Source organism: Littorina saxatilis, linkage group LG16 (genome assembly GCF_037325665.1).
Source record: "Littorina saxatilis isolate snail1 linkage group LG16, US_GU_Lsax_2.0, whole genome shotgun sequence".
NCBI classification, from domain to species: Eukaryota; Metazoa; Mollusca; class Gastropoda; order Littorinimorpha; family Littorinidae; genus Littorina; species Littorina saxatilis.
In genome coordinates, this window is record NC_090260.1 from 20,422,358 (window position 1) to 20,439,209 (window position 16,852).

Genomic DNA, 16,852 nt, shown 5'->3' on the forward strand with positions numbered 1-16,852 from the left:
TTAGTTTCAATATATCTGGGTCAAAAACATGTGCTAAATAATTGTAAGTAAACTAAGGAAAAAAACAAACAAAAAACCGTAAAAAGACGTTAACAAAACATAAGAACAAGGTTTTTGTTTAAAATAAATAAATAAACTAAACCCGACCGACCGACCCTATTTTTTTCGGCGATGTTACAGGAAACAGACATATTTTTCTTTTTGGCCTAACAAACCCAAAACTCACCAACTGCTAATTTTGTTTGTTTTTTAGTTGATACACAATTGTTGTTTAGTCGGTCCCTCCGGGATTTTCAGAGAGCATCATGGGTGGCTCACAAAAAAAACAAAATGAAATGAAGACTGACAAAACGAGAACAATATATTGTCACCAGTTTTAAAAAGGATTTGTGTTTTTCATTACCTAAAATAAAAGTCCACATACTGCAAGGTCAGATATCAGCATGAGTTTTATGACTGCAATATGTTTTGAGTCTCTTGTGAAACAGCTGCCTCTGTTGTTGTGTAAAGTTCATTTTTGTTTAGACCAGAGTAAAGTGGAGATCAACTGTGAAGCCAGCCTGTTCACATCTACCCCAGCCTACAGGGACGCCTTGCAGCTACTGGAAGACAGTGGACTGTTCTTCATCACAGGACCTGCCAGCAGCGGTAAGACATCCATCGCCATGGCCTTACTGCGTCACTACCAGCAGCAGGACAGGACGCCCCTCGTTCTTCACCGCTACGAGGAGTTCAGACAGCACGTGGGAGGGGACCGCAGGCAGGTAATCCTGTTGGACGACATTTTTGGAGATGAAGAGTTTCTCTATGAACGTTATAAGGAATGGTCACGTGCTGTTGATATATTGAGGGGATTCAGTACAGAGGGTAGATGCTTAGTTGTCATCACGATTCGAAACAATGTGCTTCTTGACCTCAAGGCAAAATGTAACTTCAAGCAAGTGTTTTCAAACTCCCCTGTCTTGGAAGTAGACAAATCTGAACCACTCTCAAAAGCCGAAAAAACTGAAATGTTAAGGAAACACATTGATCAAGCTGGGAAAGGGCTGACAGAATCAGTTTTACAGGATATTTTAGTGGTTGACACCAGCAAACACATGTTCCCGAAATGTTGCAGAGAGTTTGCTCAGAGTGAGGTCCATAACATTCTGTTGAAGAATGTATTCCAAAAAGACGTTCCGAAACCATTCACTGATGAAGGCACTGGAAGTCATGTTGATAACTTAATGAAAGTTGTACAAACCGGTGACTTGGATAAACTCCGCGACTTACTTGAGCGTGGTGCCAGTACGGAGTCTGAGGACCGCGATGGAAACCTTCCCCTTCACCTGGCCAGTAAGTCTGGCTACTTGCAAGTTGTGCGGCTCCTACTGGTCTGGGGAGCAGACGTAAACGCAGTGGACTGTCACACATATACGGCATTGCATTACGCCAGTTCCCTGGGACTGACGAATGTTGTACACTTGCTGTTGGAGAAAGGTGCTGACATCGATGTTGCAGAGAAGGATGGCTGGACCGCAATTCATTTTGCTGCAAGCAAAGGGCACGCTGACACCCTTGAGTTTTTGATTAGTCGTAAACCTGCACTCAACAAACCAACAGTCAGCGGTGACACTGCGCTCCATGTGGCATGCACTTCAAGGCGAGCTGATGTTGTACAGACACTGCTGAAAAAAGGAGCCAATCTTCTTGCTTTGGATAACGACGGCAAGACACCGCTACACACTGCATGTTTTCACGGCTGTATTGATATTGCTGAACTCTTGATTCAGCCTGGAGTTAGCTTAGAAGCAAAAGAAAAGCCTGACAAGGTGGCACAAGTTCTGATTAGTGCTGGTATCAGTGCAGAAGGAGAAGTCCTATCAACACCATTAGATGCTGCGATTTACAATGGTGACTGTGTTTCAGCCAGAATGTTGCTTGAAGCAAGGGATGGTGATGGTAACACTCCTCTCAACACAGCCTGCTATCAAGGTCACAGGGAACTCGCACTCAGGTTACTGGACCACGGTGCGGATATTCACACCACAAATAATCTTGGTAATAGTCCGCTACACCGTGCCTGTTTTGGAGGACACAGTGACGTAGCGTTGAGAATCAAAGATTTGGACATGGACAAAGCAGACACAGAAGGAGAAAGAGCGTTATATGAAACATGCAGCCAGAGAAATGTAGACAATGTCACGATGTTGCTTGGGAAAGGAGCTGATCCACACATTGCAAACAAACAAGGCAGATCCCCTCTGCACACTGCTTGTTACTATGGACAAACTGGTATAGCAATCATGTTGATCGACTGTGGTGTAAACATTGATGCAGCTGACACCTGGGGACAGACCGCTCTGTACATGGCGTGCTGGCAGGGAAGGTTGGACACTGTCAAGATGTTGCTGGAGAAAGGAGCTGACCCACACATTGCAAAGCGGGATGGCAGAACACCTCTACACGCTGCTTGTCATAATGGGCACAACGGTATAGCACTGATGTTGATCGACAGTGGTGTAGACATTGATGCAGCTGACACCTGGGGACATACCGCTCTGTTTATCGCATGCTGGCAGGGAAAGGTGGACACTGTCAAGATGTTGCTGGAGAAAGGAGCTGACCCACACATTGCAAAGGGGGATGGCAGAACACCTCTACACACTGCTTGTTACAATGGACATACTGATACAGCACTCATGTTGATCAATAAAGGCGTGAACAAAGACAGAACAGACACTATGGGGGACACAGCACTATACGAAGCATGCAATCAGGGAAAGGTGGACACTGTCAAGATGTTGCTGGAGAAAGGAGCTGACCCACACATTGCAAACAAAAACAGTAGATCCCCTCTCCACACTGCTTGTTATGATGGACACATTAAAATAGCACTGATGTTGCTTAACAGTGGTGTCAACATTAATGCAGCTGACACCTGGGGACAGACCGCTCTGTACATTGCATGCAGGCAGGGAAAGGTGGACACTGTCAAGATGTTGCTGGAGAAAGGAGCTGACCCACACATTGCAAAGGGGGATGGCACAACACCTCTACTTACTGCTTGGTACGGAGGACACACTGACATAGCACTCATGTTGTGCAATAAAGACGTCAACAAAGACAATGCAGACACTATGGGGGAAACAGCGAAATACAAATCATGTAGTCGGGGGAAGGTGCACACTGTCAAGATGTTGCTCCAGAAAAAAGCTGACCCACACATGGTAAATGAAGATGGCGGTACAACTCTCCACACTGCTTGTTACGATGGACACACTGATATAGCACTCATTGTGATCAATAAAGGCGTGGACATAGACCAAACAGACACTATGGGGGAAACAGCACTATACAAAGCTTGCAACCAGGGAAAGGTGGATACTGTCAAGATGTTGCTAGAGAAAGGAGCTGACCCACACATTGCAAACAAACACGGCAGTTCCCCTCTGCATACTGCTTGTTACAATGGACACACTGACATAGCACTGGTGCTAATCAACGGTGATGTAAACATTGATGCAGCTGACACCTTGGGACAGACCGCTCTGTATATTGCATGCACTCAAGGAAAATTAGACACTGTCAAGATGTTGCTGGAGAAAGAAGCTGACCCACAAATAGAAAATGAAGACGGCACAACACCTCTCTATACTGCTTGTTACGATGGACACACTGACATAACTCTCATGTTGATCGACAGTGGTGTCGACATTAATGCAGCTGACATCTGGGGAGAGACCGCTCTGTACATTGCATGCTGGCAGGGAAAGGTGGACACTGTCAAGATGATGCTGGAGAAAGGAGCTGACCCAAACATTGCAAGCAAACAAGGCATATCCCCTCTGCACACTGCTAGTTACGGAGGACACACTGACATAGCACTCATGTTGATCAACAGTGGTGTAGACATTGATGCAGCTGACACCTGGGGAAAGACCGCTCTGAACATTGCATGCTGGCAGGAAAAGGTGGACACTGTCAAGATGTTGCTGGAGAAAGGAGCTGACCCACACATTGCAAACGAACAAGGCATATCCCCTCTGCACACTGGTTGTTACAGAGGACAAACTGGTATAGCACTGATGTTGATCGACAGTGGTGTAAACATTGATGCAGCTGACACCTTGGGACAGACCGCTCTGCTCTTTTCATGCTGGCAGGGAAAGGTGGACACTGTCAAGATGTTGCTGGAGAAAGGAGCTGACCCACACATTGCAAAGGGGAATGGCAGAACACCTCTACACGCTGCTTGTTACTATGGACACACTGACATAGCGCTGAGTTTGATCAATAAAGGCGTGAACAAAGACAGAACAGATAATGTGGGGCAAACAGCACTATACGAAGCATGTAGTCAGGGAAAGGTGGACACTGTCAAGATGTTGCTGGAGAAAGGAGCTGACCCACACATTGCAAATAAAGATGGCAGAACACCTCTACACACTGCGTGTTACAAAGGGCACACTGACATAGCACTCATGTTGATCAACAAAGGCGTGGACAAAGACATTACAGACACTACAGGGGACACAGCACTATATGACGCATGCTGGCAGGGAAATGTGAACACTGTCAAGATGTTGCTGGAGAAAGGGGCTGATCCACTGATCAGAGACAAACAAGGGCGGTTGCCATTGCATGCAGCTTTTAACAGTAAACATACAGACACAGCGTCTTTCCTGGTCAGCAAACTCAATGACAGCGAACACACAGATTCAAGTGAAGAAAATGCTCTGTTACTGGCGTGTTTGCAAGGACAAATTGATACTGTTGAAATCTTGTTGGAGAAAAATGGTGACAAAGAACCGACAAAAAGCGAGGACCTGACTCCTCTACATATTGCTTCTCTGTGTGGAAACAACGACTTGGTGATGATGTTGATCACCAAGGGGGTAGATGTTGATAAGAGAGACGTGTATGGATCGACCGCTCTGCACAAAGCATGTAGGGAGGGTAACGTGGACACTGTCAAGATGTTGCTGGAGAAAGGAGCTGACCCACAGATAACAACAATATACGACAGAACGCCTCTCCACACTGCTTGTTACTGGGGACACACTGAGACAGCGCTGATGTTGATCAACAGTGGTGTTGAGATAAACAAAAGAGACGAAGATGGAGAAACTGCTCTATACAAAGCATGCTTGCAGGGAAAGGTGGACACCGTCGATATGTTATTGGAGGAAGGTGCTGACTGTGATATCGCATCCACACAAGGCCTGACGCCGCTGCACATAGCTTGCAGTGAAAAACACGAGTCTGTAGTCAAGCTGTTGTTGTCCTGGGGAGTTATTACTAGTGCTAGAGACAAGAGCGGCCAAACAGCATTCCAGCTTGCTAAACAAGAACAGCTATATTATATCACAAAACTTTTTTGAATTGTGGATGGTGGAATAAAGACACGGACCAACAAAATGCTTGGTTTCCTAAAACCGCAAATTGTAATCTAGATCTGAGCACTATGAATAAGAATTCTTGAAAAATGGGGATATTATTTCACAAGACCTATATACACTGCCCAAAATAAGTCAAGGTCCAAACCTCCAAACACAAATTACGCAAAAAACCGATCAACCAAAAACATAAAACTTGTAATATGTTGTGGTTAAATCATTCAACAACAATCACGCCAAAGTGCATTGAATTCCATTTATAAACAATTGAGTTATTGTCTCTTAAGTAAGAGGGGGGGGGGAGGGGTCAAAATCAAAAGTCGCAAGTCTTTGCTGATTGTCAATTCCAATGTTTCACCGGTTCCCAAAGTCCAATAATGAGTATAACCCCCACGATTCTGGCGGCACTCGTTGCAGCGATTGAGTGGACAATGTTTGCCAGATTAGCCTGGGGGATGGCCTGCCACTCTTGCTGAAGAAGAACGAGCAGCTGTTGGAGGTTTGCAGGTGGAGCATGATTCTCGCGAACACGACGGCCCAACATGTCCCACGCATGCTCGATAGGGTTCATGTACAGTGGGGTCCTGTGGTGCTCGCTGATCCCAGCCCACACCATCACTGACCCTCCCCGGTAGGCTCTGCTCTCCCTCACGCATGCAGGGATCATGCATTCTCCTGGACGCCTCCAGATCCTGGTCTTGCAATCATCATGCTCCAGACTGAATCGAGATTCATCGGAAAACAGTACCTGGGCCCACTGCTGTCGATTCCTTCTCAAATGCCATCATGGGACGTGGCGTCAGTAAAATGCGGCCAAGTTGACGCCTTGCGTGCAGCGTCTGGTCATGAAGGCGGTTGCGGACGGTCTGCTCGTTGATGTCAGTGTTGGTTGCCACCCTAAGCCTTCGTCTGATGGGTCTGGCAGTGGTCGTCCTGGTCTGCAACGCCTGGCGTCTGATGTAGCGGTCTTGACGTAGTGTGGTGCTTCGAGGGCGCCCAGACCGGGGTCTGGTTTCCACACTTCCAGTGGCCAGAAAGTGCTGCCGCAGCCTCACGATGACGGAATGGGAGCAGCCAAGTCTTGCAGCAATCTCTCGGAGCCGGATACCCTCTTGAACCCAGGCTAGAGCTCGTCCGCGGTCGTCAAGGTTCAGATGACGTCTTGGAGACATGGTTGTTTGGTGGCCTGCTGTGATTTTGCCTGGCTTATAAAACATTTCTGGTGACGACAGTTCACTCTCAGAGGACCAATGGTTCACGTGAAAAAGATTGATTGGGGAAAAATCACATGTGCTGAGCTCCGCAGGTGGGTTACTTTCACGTGCGTTTTTCGCAATATTGCGGATTCTTTGCTCGCCTGCACAGAGAAACTGGCAAAGTCCGAGTACCGGTTTTTGCTGTCACAGCAAAGGCATCATCAAGACGACCACAAAGCGTAGAGGGTCAATGTCGCCGATTTTTGTGATTTTTGCACAATCAACGTTGGGATCGAAAAATGGCTTTTGGTCCTTGACTTATTTTGGGCAGTGTATATTGCGTATCTTGCAATCTAACAACACAAATAATAAAAGAAAAACAGTCTTTTGATGCCATCAGAGTGTGACACCTCTGGGGAAGGAACACATTTCAGAAGGATTCTGGATTTTAGGCTGTACCTTGAGATTTTTTTCTTTATTTTTTTTCTGGCAAAACAGTGACCTTTGTGTCATTTCACAAACTTTACTTTTGTCTATTTTAGGTTGGTCGCACTTATGTTTATACTTCAGCTATGCTTTCCCCGTTGAAATATTCAACACTGAGCAACTTCGTGTCATTTCTATGAGACTTGTGAGATTTTTGTGGTTCACTTTGGACAATTTGTGTGTGTTTTGTAGAAGTCTTACGTGCCACGACTGTATAATATAAAATGCTTTTCTATTGTTGTAAAATGACAGAATGGTTATATCCCTAAACTGTGAAACAAATGTGTTGGTGGCTAAATGTTTATGTTGTGATACTGAGCGTGTACAGTGTACAGTCTCCAGAGATAGCGCCATATAACTCTGTACAGTTATCAGAGATAGCGCCATATAACTCTATACAGTTATCAGAGATAGCGCCATATAACTCTATACAGTTATCAGAGATAGCGCCATATAACTCTGTACAGTTATCAGAGATAGCGCCATATAACTCTAAACAGTTATCAGAGATAGTGCCATATAACTCTATACAGTTATCAGAGATAGCGCCATATAACTCTGTACAGTTATCAGAGATGGCCGCCATATAACTCTGTACAGTTATCAGAGATAGCGCCATATAACTCTGTACAGTTATCAGAGATAGCGCCATATAACTCTGTACAGTTATCAGAGATAGCGCCATATACCTCTGTACAGTTATCAGAGATAGCGCCATATAACTCTGTACAGTTATCAGAGATAGCGCCATATAACTCTAAACAGTTATCAGAGATAGTGCCATATAACTCTATACAGTTATCAGAGATAGCGCCATATAACTCTGTACAGTTATATCAGAGATAGCGCCATATAACTCTGTACAGTTATATCAGAGATGGCCAAATCGTCCGCCCGGCCCCCAGGGGCGAGTAAAACAGCCGCCGGGCTAGTAGAAACCGCCTGGCAACTCGCCCGGCTGGCCAGTGAAAATTCTGGTCAAATGCAACATTTGTGGTTGTAATATCGAGTTTCAAATCAGATGGAGCAACTTTGGTATGCACCGGGCCAGCGACATTTCTGGCGGGCTAGTGACTCTCTTTGCAGTTACTCGCCCGGCTGGCGGGCTAGTGACTCTCTTTGCAGTTACTCGCCCGGCTGGCGGGCTAGTGACTCTTGCAGTTACTCGCCCGGCTGGCGGGCTAGTGACTCTCTTTGCAGTTACTCGCCCGGCTGGTGGGCTAGTGACTCTCTTTGCAGTTACTCGCCCGGCTGGCGGGCTAGTGACTCTCTTTGCAGTTACTCGCCCGGCTGGCGGGCTAGTGACTCTCTTGCAGTTACTCGCCCGGCTGGCGGGCTAGTGACTCTCTTGCAGTTACTCGCCCGGCTGGCGGGCTAGTGACTCTCTTTGCAGTTACTCGCCCGGCTGGTGGGCTAGTGACTCTCTTGCAGTTACTCACCCGGCTGGCGGGCTAGTGACTCTCTTGCAGTTACTCGCCCGGCTGGCGGGCTAGTGACTCTCTTGCAGTTACTCGCCCGGCTGGCGGGCTAGTGACTCTCTTTGCAGTTACTCGCCCGGCTGGCGAGTTAAAAGTTTTGGATTTGGCCATGCGTCCCTGGGGATGTTGAAACCGAGATAGAATTGTATCTGTCTGCTATGTGTTTTACACGTACATGTTTATGATGAACAAAAATCAATCCCTTCACTCATCGTTAGTTGCAAGAGACGTTTTGGGAAATTGACTCTGTTGCAAAGGGGAACACATGCTTGAATCAGCAAGCAACCATGGCAACACAGTGAGTGATTATTTTTGATACCCATGGTTTTGGAAGTTATGTTCATGGTATTGAGCCCACACTGCGAAAATGGCGCGGTGAAACCATACACCGGAGGTCCTCTTGATACGATTGTTGGCGCCTTATCTGAAATATGTCCTTATAACTGCTGTCCTTATCTAATTTCTCCTTATCTGATATAATGATAATACCAACTCCCTATAGTTTCGTCACTTTAATTACGTCATTGTTTGTCACTGCGTCATATGCTGTTTGTGGTGTGTACATACGATGCTCTTTTCTGTGCAAAACATGCACACTTTAGTTTCATTCACTGTGACAGCATGATCGTTTGCTTCAATGTAAAGCAGGGCAACTCTTTCACAGACCGTTTACGAGTTCAAACAGAGCTATTTTCTAACATGGTCTATTGGCTTGCATAATGGTGGAGATATAATCAATGTATTAATTCAGCGCAGAGTGATAAATGTAATATTGATGAGAAATGTAGACATGTTCTCTTTTATCCTTCTTGAAATCGGTCCCACTCAGTGCCGGATCAGTGCCAAATACTCCCAGAATGCGCCACTGAGATTGCACATGTTTTAATCTAGATTTGAAACAAATGTCCGGGGGGGGGGGGGGGTTGGACATAGGAGGTCCGGTGGGGGGGGGGGGGGGGGGTTAGACCTAGGAGGTTCGGGTGCTTTGCACCCTCAACTTATGTACCCCTACCACAATTTGAAGACCGCCCCTCACCCAACTTAGGTCCGGCCCTGCCACCTATATAGCCATGTATGTTGTAGGGACGTTACAGAAAAGCATTCCATGTGGTGACAATGTACAGATGTATAAGCACGCGTTTCAAATAATTATATGCATGTTGTCAATAGTGCATGCTCGTGTCATTCATTTATTTTAATTGCAATTGTTCGGTGTCTGTGTTCCTTGCTTTAGGAATAACCATGTCAATTCATGCAAAGATTAATGGACTGTGTATAAATATTGTTACACGCCTTGTGAACATCACAGGCACCTTTGTATTCAAAACAACTTGTTGATTTGTATTTGATATTAGCCATTGTTTAGTGTGTTATTTGTAAATAGTTTACTATTGACTGTAAGTTCAGAATAAGTCTTTTGCATGTCATTGCTTGATCATTGAAACACAGCTAAATATTACCCAACGAAATTGTATTTGCTGTGTAAATGTTGATTGTTGTCACTTTTTAATCTTCAAATACGTCCAGAGTGACCTCTAGGCTTGAGGTATGCTTGGTTGACCCTAGTTAAAATGTCAGGTTCACAGTGGGGTCATGTTTTGATGAAAAAAGGGGGATGAAATGTTTCAAGCAACAGCTTGGAAACTTCACAAACTTCCAGGATTTGACGACATCTAGACATGAGACAGCTTGTCTGACCGTTGTTGAATTTTAAGGTTACGAAGGGGTCGATCAGTAGGAAGTTATATATTTTTTGTTCAATGTTTATGGAGCTAGAATACCAGTTCATTTGTTTCTGATTCATACGATGTATGACGGAGGCGAGTCATACGAGCATTTGCTCTTCTTGTTTGTACAGGACATGTGTCCAATGGAGGAATGGTCTTGTCCCAGACACAATCTTGTTTGTACAGGACATGTGTCCAATGGAGGAATGGTCTTGTCCCAGACACATCTTGGACGGATCGATGGTATACACAGAAAGGAAGATACCTTTTTAGAAATGTTGCTTTAACACTTGTGTCTGTTTATTTCACTAATAAGTAGAGTTTTGTAGTAACGGGATACATACTCACTCTACACAAATGCTATGCTGTCCTGGTGTGTTTCTCAATCTCCCTTTTTATGTTCAATGCCAATGTTTTGTTGCTTGGCAAGAAATTATAAAATGCCATTTTCTTGTGTATTTCATTTGGATTCATTATTTAAGTATCTATAGATACAACTCTTTGTATCATGTGTTCTTCTTATTGTAACTGTATAGCTACAAAATTGTTGAAAACAACAAGAGTTCTTCAATCTTAATATGTGTTTGACTTATATATTGGTATGCTGCCATTTAAAATGTTGAGATCATCACCCGGGGTTGGATACCCAATCAAAACAATTGGTTGGTAGCCATAGTAATGAATATGATGATTGGAAGGAATTTGACATTTTCTGTTCAGTAAATGTTAATATTTGCTAACAGTTAACAGCTGTATTGCAATTTCACTTTTGAAAAACAAACTTTTTATTTCAAAACAGAGTGTTTTTTAATGTGTGATGCTTTGTCCGATTTATGTTTTCTATGGATAAAATGTAAACTGATGCAACATCTTATGTTGTTTAAGAAAAATCTATTCTGTGTGTCTTTTGTATATAACAGGTACATGATAGATGATAGAAATGTGTCATTTGCATTTTGCTAGCCATGTAGGCCTACCCCTCTTTATGCATGTTTACAGTGATTGAATACACATTTGATGTTGATAAGTGATATACTGCCTTGATGTTTGCTCTATCTTTTTATGTTTAATTCCAATGTGTTTTTGCTGGATGAGAAATATGGAAATGCAGTTTTTGTGCTCGTTTGTTTCGTTATTTGAATATGGAATTTCCTCCGAAAGCCATGTGTGGGTGCCTAAATGGTGGGGTAAAACTCCACTCATGCAAAAAACACGAGTGTACGAGAGAGTTTCAGCCCATGAAAGCAGAAAAAGAAGAAGTTCCATTGATAGGATGTATGTTGACGCAACAATGACTTTTAGGATGACCTTTAGGACTGAGGTAAGCTTGGTTGACCCTATAGTTAAATTTCAGGGTCACAGAGGGGTCATGATTTGCATAAATAAAAGGGGTGGGGGGGATTAGGTTTTAGTATTCTGTGTGTCAATTGTACATAACAGGTATATATACTCATCCAAATTTGTCTTTTGTATTTTGCTATCCATGTACCCCTCTTTTAGCATGTTTACAATGATTTAAGGTTGAATTTTATGTTGATCGGTGATATGCTGCCTTGATGTTTGCTCTATATTTTTCTGTCTAATTGCAATGTATTTTCGCTGTATAAGAAATATGAAAACTCGATTTTTGTGCTCGTTTACAGTAATACAAAATAATGATAATGATGAGAATTGAAAACTTTTCTGTTCTGTCATTTCTTGGAAAACGAGCATTTCTATTTGCCAACATTGTACATCTGTATTGTAACTTTGCTTTTGGAATATATACGTCTCCTGTAAATAGTGTAAGAACATCGTTTAATCCTTGAAATGTTAATCGTGAGAATAACCAGTTATATTGATAGGATGTAAGTTGACGCAACAATAATGTTATGAGCTTATCTGGTGTTGGTTGTTGGATGTCTCTTGGACACAACGTGTACATTCATGCTGACTGTCGTTCTCATTTCGCTGGTTCCCTATTATTTCTGGCATGTCACATAACACATTTACTAATGTCTCCAATGATTTGAGATGCCGTGTGTTTTTTACGCTATGTGTTTGAACAAATCGCGGAAAGTTTAAAGGCAATGCGTTAAAGAGTTACTGAAATGTACTGCTTTCTGCCTCATTGCCTGCTTTGGATACAAATTGGATTGTTCTTTCCGCCGACAATCAAAACTTGTCCCGTTTTAGCTTTTCTGATTTTTGTGTCGATTTTAACGCAGGAAGCTTGCTATTGTGAATCTGATTTAAGCGGGTGTCAGTGTTGTAGGCTCCACTGCACACTGACACTACCTCATGTAAAATCAATCAGAATATGGTAGGGAAATGGATGCATATCGATCGGCCTTTGTTTGATGTTTTTGTAAACACTGTCCTGTTTTTTTAGTGAACATTCCAACACACACCTTTTTTTTATCCTGTCGTTTTAAATGTCACACTGCAGTTGTGGGCTAACTGAAATGCTGCTTCAACCTACAGAGAGATATGGATGATTGATGTTGATGAACTTTTTCTGTACTGCTTCCTATTATTATTATCTTAATGTTCACAGGAAATTAAACATGCATGATTGTCTAACTTGATGCATTATGAATATATAAACATATTTTGCTCTGAATCTGTTTTTATCGTCTTTGTGGATTTTAGTTTTGTTTGACTGCTTTGTTTTAGCATTTATTTATACAGATACTGCAGTGTATTTTGCTTGAATACAAAGTTAACGTTTCTGTGTGTGTGTGGGTGGATGGGGTTTTTTTGGGGGAGGGGGAAGGGGGGAGTGCTGTTTTTACTCAATTTTTGTTTCAATTATAAAAAGCATGTAATGGAACTGATATATTTTTTCAAATGTTTTAAAAATGTTCGTATATTTCAGGTAAAAACAATTGTTTTATATTTCAGTTTTTATTTTTTAGTTACAGAGATTGTGTTTTGTTTTGGTTTTACTTTTTTTTTAAACATCATTTCACTGTTGAAACTCAATTGCAAATTACTTGTCATGTGTAATTGAAGTAGAAATATCATCAGTAACTTTTACACCTTCGGATGGATTGGTCATCTTGTGTCTTATGATTTCACGAAGCTTATCGCTCCTCCCCCCTACCAAGAAAAAAAAGAAATTATAGCAATATCCATGCATGCATTTTTAATTATTTCTATAACTGGAATGAAACATGAGAGCTTTCAAAATCATGAAAAACTGGGTAGGGATTCAGATGACTATATTAGTCACATGTTCAGATCGTTATGTTTTTTCTTCTCTTCTTGGTTTCTGTTGGATATTCAGACAAATCTGCAGTAAATATAAAAGCAAGAGTTCTTTCTTTCTGAATGCTTACTTTTTAATTAGTTTATAAATAAATGTTTTACGAACCTGAAGAAAAGGTGATGGCTAAGTCTGCTAATCTCTCTAATTATCCTTTTTTGGGAAATCAATAGATTCATTGATTTGATATGAAGCTGATTTTTGTTTACGTCGTGTGACTTGACGATCCTATCCATATAAATTGCTGACTTGTGTAATCTTATGCTTTTCTAATAAATATAATCCTAATGAGCCACTTCAGTGTTAGTCTGGTTTGATGTATTGGTCCAGGGCCGGACTACCGGGGGGGGGGGGGGGGGGGTTATGGGGGTTGCGCACCCCCCCCCCCCCCTTGCATAAACATGTACCTCACTTATTTAAACAAAATGTATTATTGTTTATTTTATGCCGTTTCATGCAAGGAGCGACTATTTTCCTATCTTAGAATATGACCTACCCTTCAGCTTCAGGGGGCGAAGCCCCCTGACCCCCACAAGGAGCAAAGGAACATCCCCCTGGACCACCCCTGGCAACCCCCCCCCCCCCTCTCTTTGCCTAGTCCGGCCCTGTGGTCTATTTGTCAGCTCCTTTTCGTGTCTGTGGTTGTGTGTGCCTTTATGTACTGTTTTGATAACCGGAGATATCTCTGATATGCTGATATGTTATCAAACTTTCTATAGATGATTTTTCAAGACACCGCAATTTTGTAATGCGATTTATTTGTATGCTCTTTTTGTATGTGATTTTTATGCTGAAGGAGTAATACAATTTTTATGTTGCCATGTCGGATTTTGTTCTACCTTTATATTTTATTAACCCTGCAAAATTATACACAATGTGGATGTTGATATGCTGATTTTTGTACACCTTTGCACACAGAGGTTTTGAAAGAAAATGTTATGATTAGGATGCCTTGCGATTTATCTGTCTGTTTTTCTTTTATTGTGGTTTAGTCATGAAGGCAGAATACAATGGTAGTATTACAATGCAGAGTTTTTTTTACCTTTGTATTTCCTACATGCTGAAGACGTGTATACAGAATGTTGATGTATGCAGATTTTGTGTCCATTTTCCCTTATATTTCTTTTTGAGAAGTGAAGCCTGTGTGCCATATAATATACCTGAAAGCTTTCCTATGTGCAAGTTAAGTCTTGAAGTAAAGTACATCATGTTAATTTTTCCTGCTATGTTTTTATGCATGATTTTGATTCTGCAGGAAGATATGTTGTATTGTAAAATGAGTTTTTATGTTGTTACTTTGTTCACCACATTTTATCCACATTTTCTCTGGATGTTTTTTAAAGACAATACCATTTTGTAATGCAATTTATTTGTTTGCTTTTGTGTTTGTGGTTTTTATGCTGACAGATTTTATGTTGCCATGCAGAGGGTCATTTTACCTTAATATCTGATAAACCTTGACAATAGTACACACAATGCTGAAATCGATTTGATGATGTTTGTCCACCTTTTTGCACATAGGCTTTGAAAGAAATTGCAATGAATATGTTGCCTTGTCGAATTTTGTGTATGCAATTTAGTCCTGAAGATAGAATACAATGTTAGTATTACCATGCAAAATTGTGTTGACCTTTGTATTTCTTACATACTGAATAAGTGTATGCAGAATGTTGATGTATTCTAATTTTGTGTCTATGTACCCTTATATTTCTTTTGTAAGAGGGGGAGTTAGTTTGCCATATAATGTATCTGAAAGCTTTTCTTTCCGGTTAGGTTTGTATGCATGCTTTGGTTCTGCAGAAAGATATGTTGTATTGTAAAATGAATTTTAGTTTTACGTTTTTGTTCATTTGTTTTTACTCTGCAAAAAGGTGCTCAGAATAAGAGTGCCATGTATAGTTTTATGTCCATGTTTTTGTCATGATGTTCTGACCCTTCATGAAGGTACAAACAGTGTTAATGTCACTCAGCAACATTTTGGTGTGTGGTCTTTTTGTCGGGTGGTTCGCAGCCTAAAGAGGATTCAAGTAAAGGTGAAGCTGACTATTTGGCTTTTTTCTTTTTCTCGTCATGCCTTTATTTGATTGTGCAACAAAAAGGAACAAACTGGAGAGAAGTTTTGATCTTATGATTGAGATAAAAAAAAAGAATAAAAAATGCATCTCTTTACTTGATTATTTTGTTTGCATTGTATAGTAAAAAATCATCAAAACACAACGTTGACTTCAGCCTCTGGAATGTTTGTGAATCAGGTGTTGTTTTGTCCTTTGTTACAGTGCAAAGGTCTGCACAAAAACGCACTTGTCGAGTGTCTTTTGATGAGTAGTAGATTGTGGACATCTGCTGCCAGAATACTTTGTAATATAGAGCTGTTCTCATGAATGTTATTTTGTATTTCATTATCGTTTAGAGAATTAGAGATGAATAGTGATGAATAGAGATAAATTGCAATGGTTTAATATTCTGCTGCTTTTTGTTCTCATGTGTATTACCTTTATTTAAAATTTAAAAAAAATTAAAAATCATTTGATTATTTAGAGTTTATTATATGCATGTATTTAACCTTTGTTTCAACATTTAAATATTCAAAACATTATTTGATTGTTTTGTGCTTGATCATATTGACTTATACTTTAATGTTATCAAGAAAGTTAATTTATATTGGTTATGTATGAAATATTTTACGTTTAGCCGTTTAGCACTTTTCTGGCTTGTATCATGGAATTATTTAAACGTGTGTGGTTTATGTTGTTTATGATTTCTATAAGTGTTAAAACAATGATTATAAAAAGCGACGAAAGCCTATGCAAAGACATTCCCAGAGACTGGATAGTTTTTTATTACTATATTTGTTACATAATTTAGCCAATAACATTATATGTGATCTTATTGTGTTAATACAGTTTTTGTGTCAACAAATATACTTTAAAAATACGATTTACGCTTCTCCATATTGTACTATGGAATACATCTTATTTGAATGGCTTGTTTTGAATGTGTATATCTTTCTTTTTCCAACGGTGTGGACAGTAACACATTTGGATTTACAAGACTATTTTATTTTATTTGGCACCACTCTAAGAACACGGTATGTCCAATAGGTCGAGTCTTTTTATACCACTGACTTAGTATCTAACCCTAACCCTAAACCATTCCGTTTAAGCTCCGCAAATGTTCGGACATAAGATACAATTCTCTCAACCCACACATAACTCCTTTGATACCATTCTATCTGATCATCACTGAGGTTTCTAGCTTGATTCCGACAGACGTCACAGTCATATTCTCTGAAAGGGAAAGAAAGCACATCCTTTGTCGAAGAAAAGTTAGGGTTGTCCAC

General features: G+C 41.3%; 2 protein-coding genes and 1 long non-coding RNA gene across 3 annotated transcripts; all 3 read left to right on the plus strand.

Annotated features, from left to right (window-relative positions):
* Positions 1-529: 529 nt before the first annotated feature.
* On the plus strand, positions 530-12,867 carry LOC138950584 (uncharacterized). The gene is made up of 2 exons (XR_011450742.1): positions 530-764; positions 10,452-12,867. It is a non-coding gene; the product is annotated as an uncharacterized lncRNA (long non-coding RNA).
* On the plus strand, positions 779-4,062 carry LOC138951329 (serine/threonine-protein phosphatase 6 regulatory ankyrin repeat subunit B-like). Its single transcript, XM_070322951.1, has 2 exons — positions 779-4,014; positions 4,046-4,062. Exons 1-2 carry the CDS (start codon positions 1,011-1,013, stop codon positions 4,060-4,062), a joined length of 3,021 nt encoding a protein of 1,006 aa, XP_070179052.1. The 5' UTR covers positions 779-1,010.
* LOC138950583 (ankyrin repeat domain-containing protein 50-like) lies at positions 4,141-5,491 on the plus strand. Its single transcript, XM_070322287.1, has one exon. It carries the CDS (start codon positions 4,167-4,169, stop codon positions 5,361-5,363), a length of 1,197 nt encoding a protein of 398 aa, XP_070178388.1. The 5' UTR covers positions 4,141-4,166; the 3' UTR covers positions 5,364-5,491.
* Positions 12,868-16,852: the final 3,985 nt, after the last annotated feature.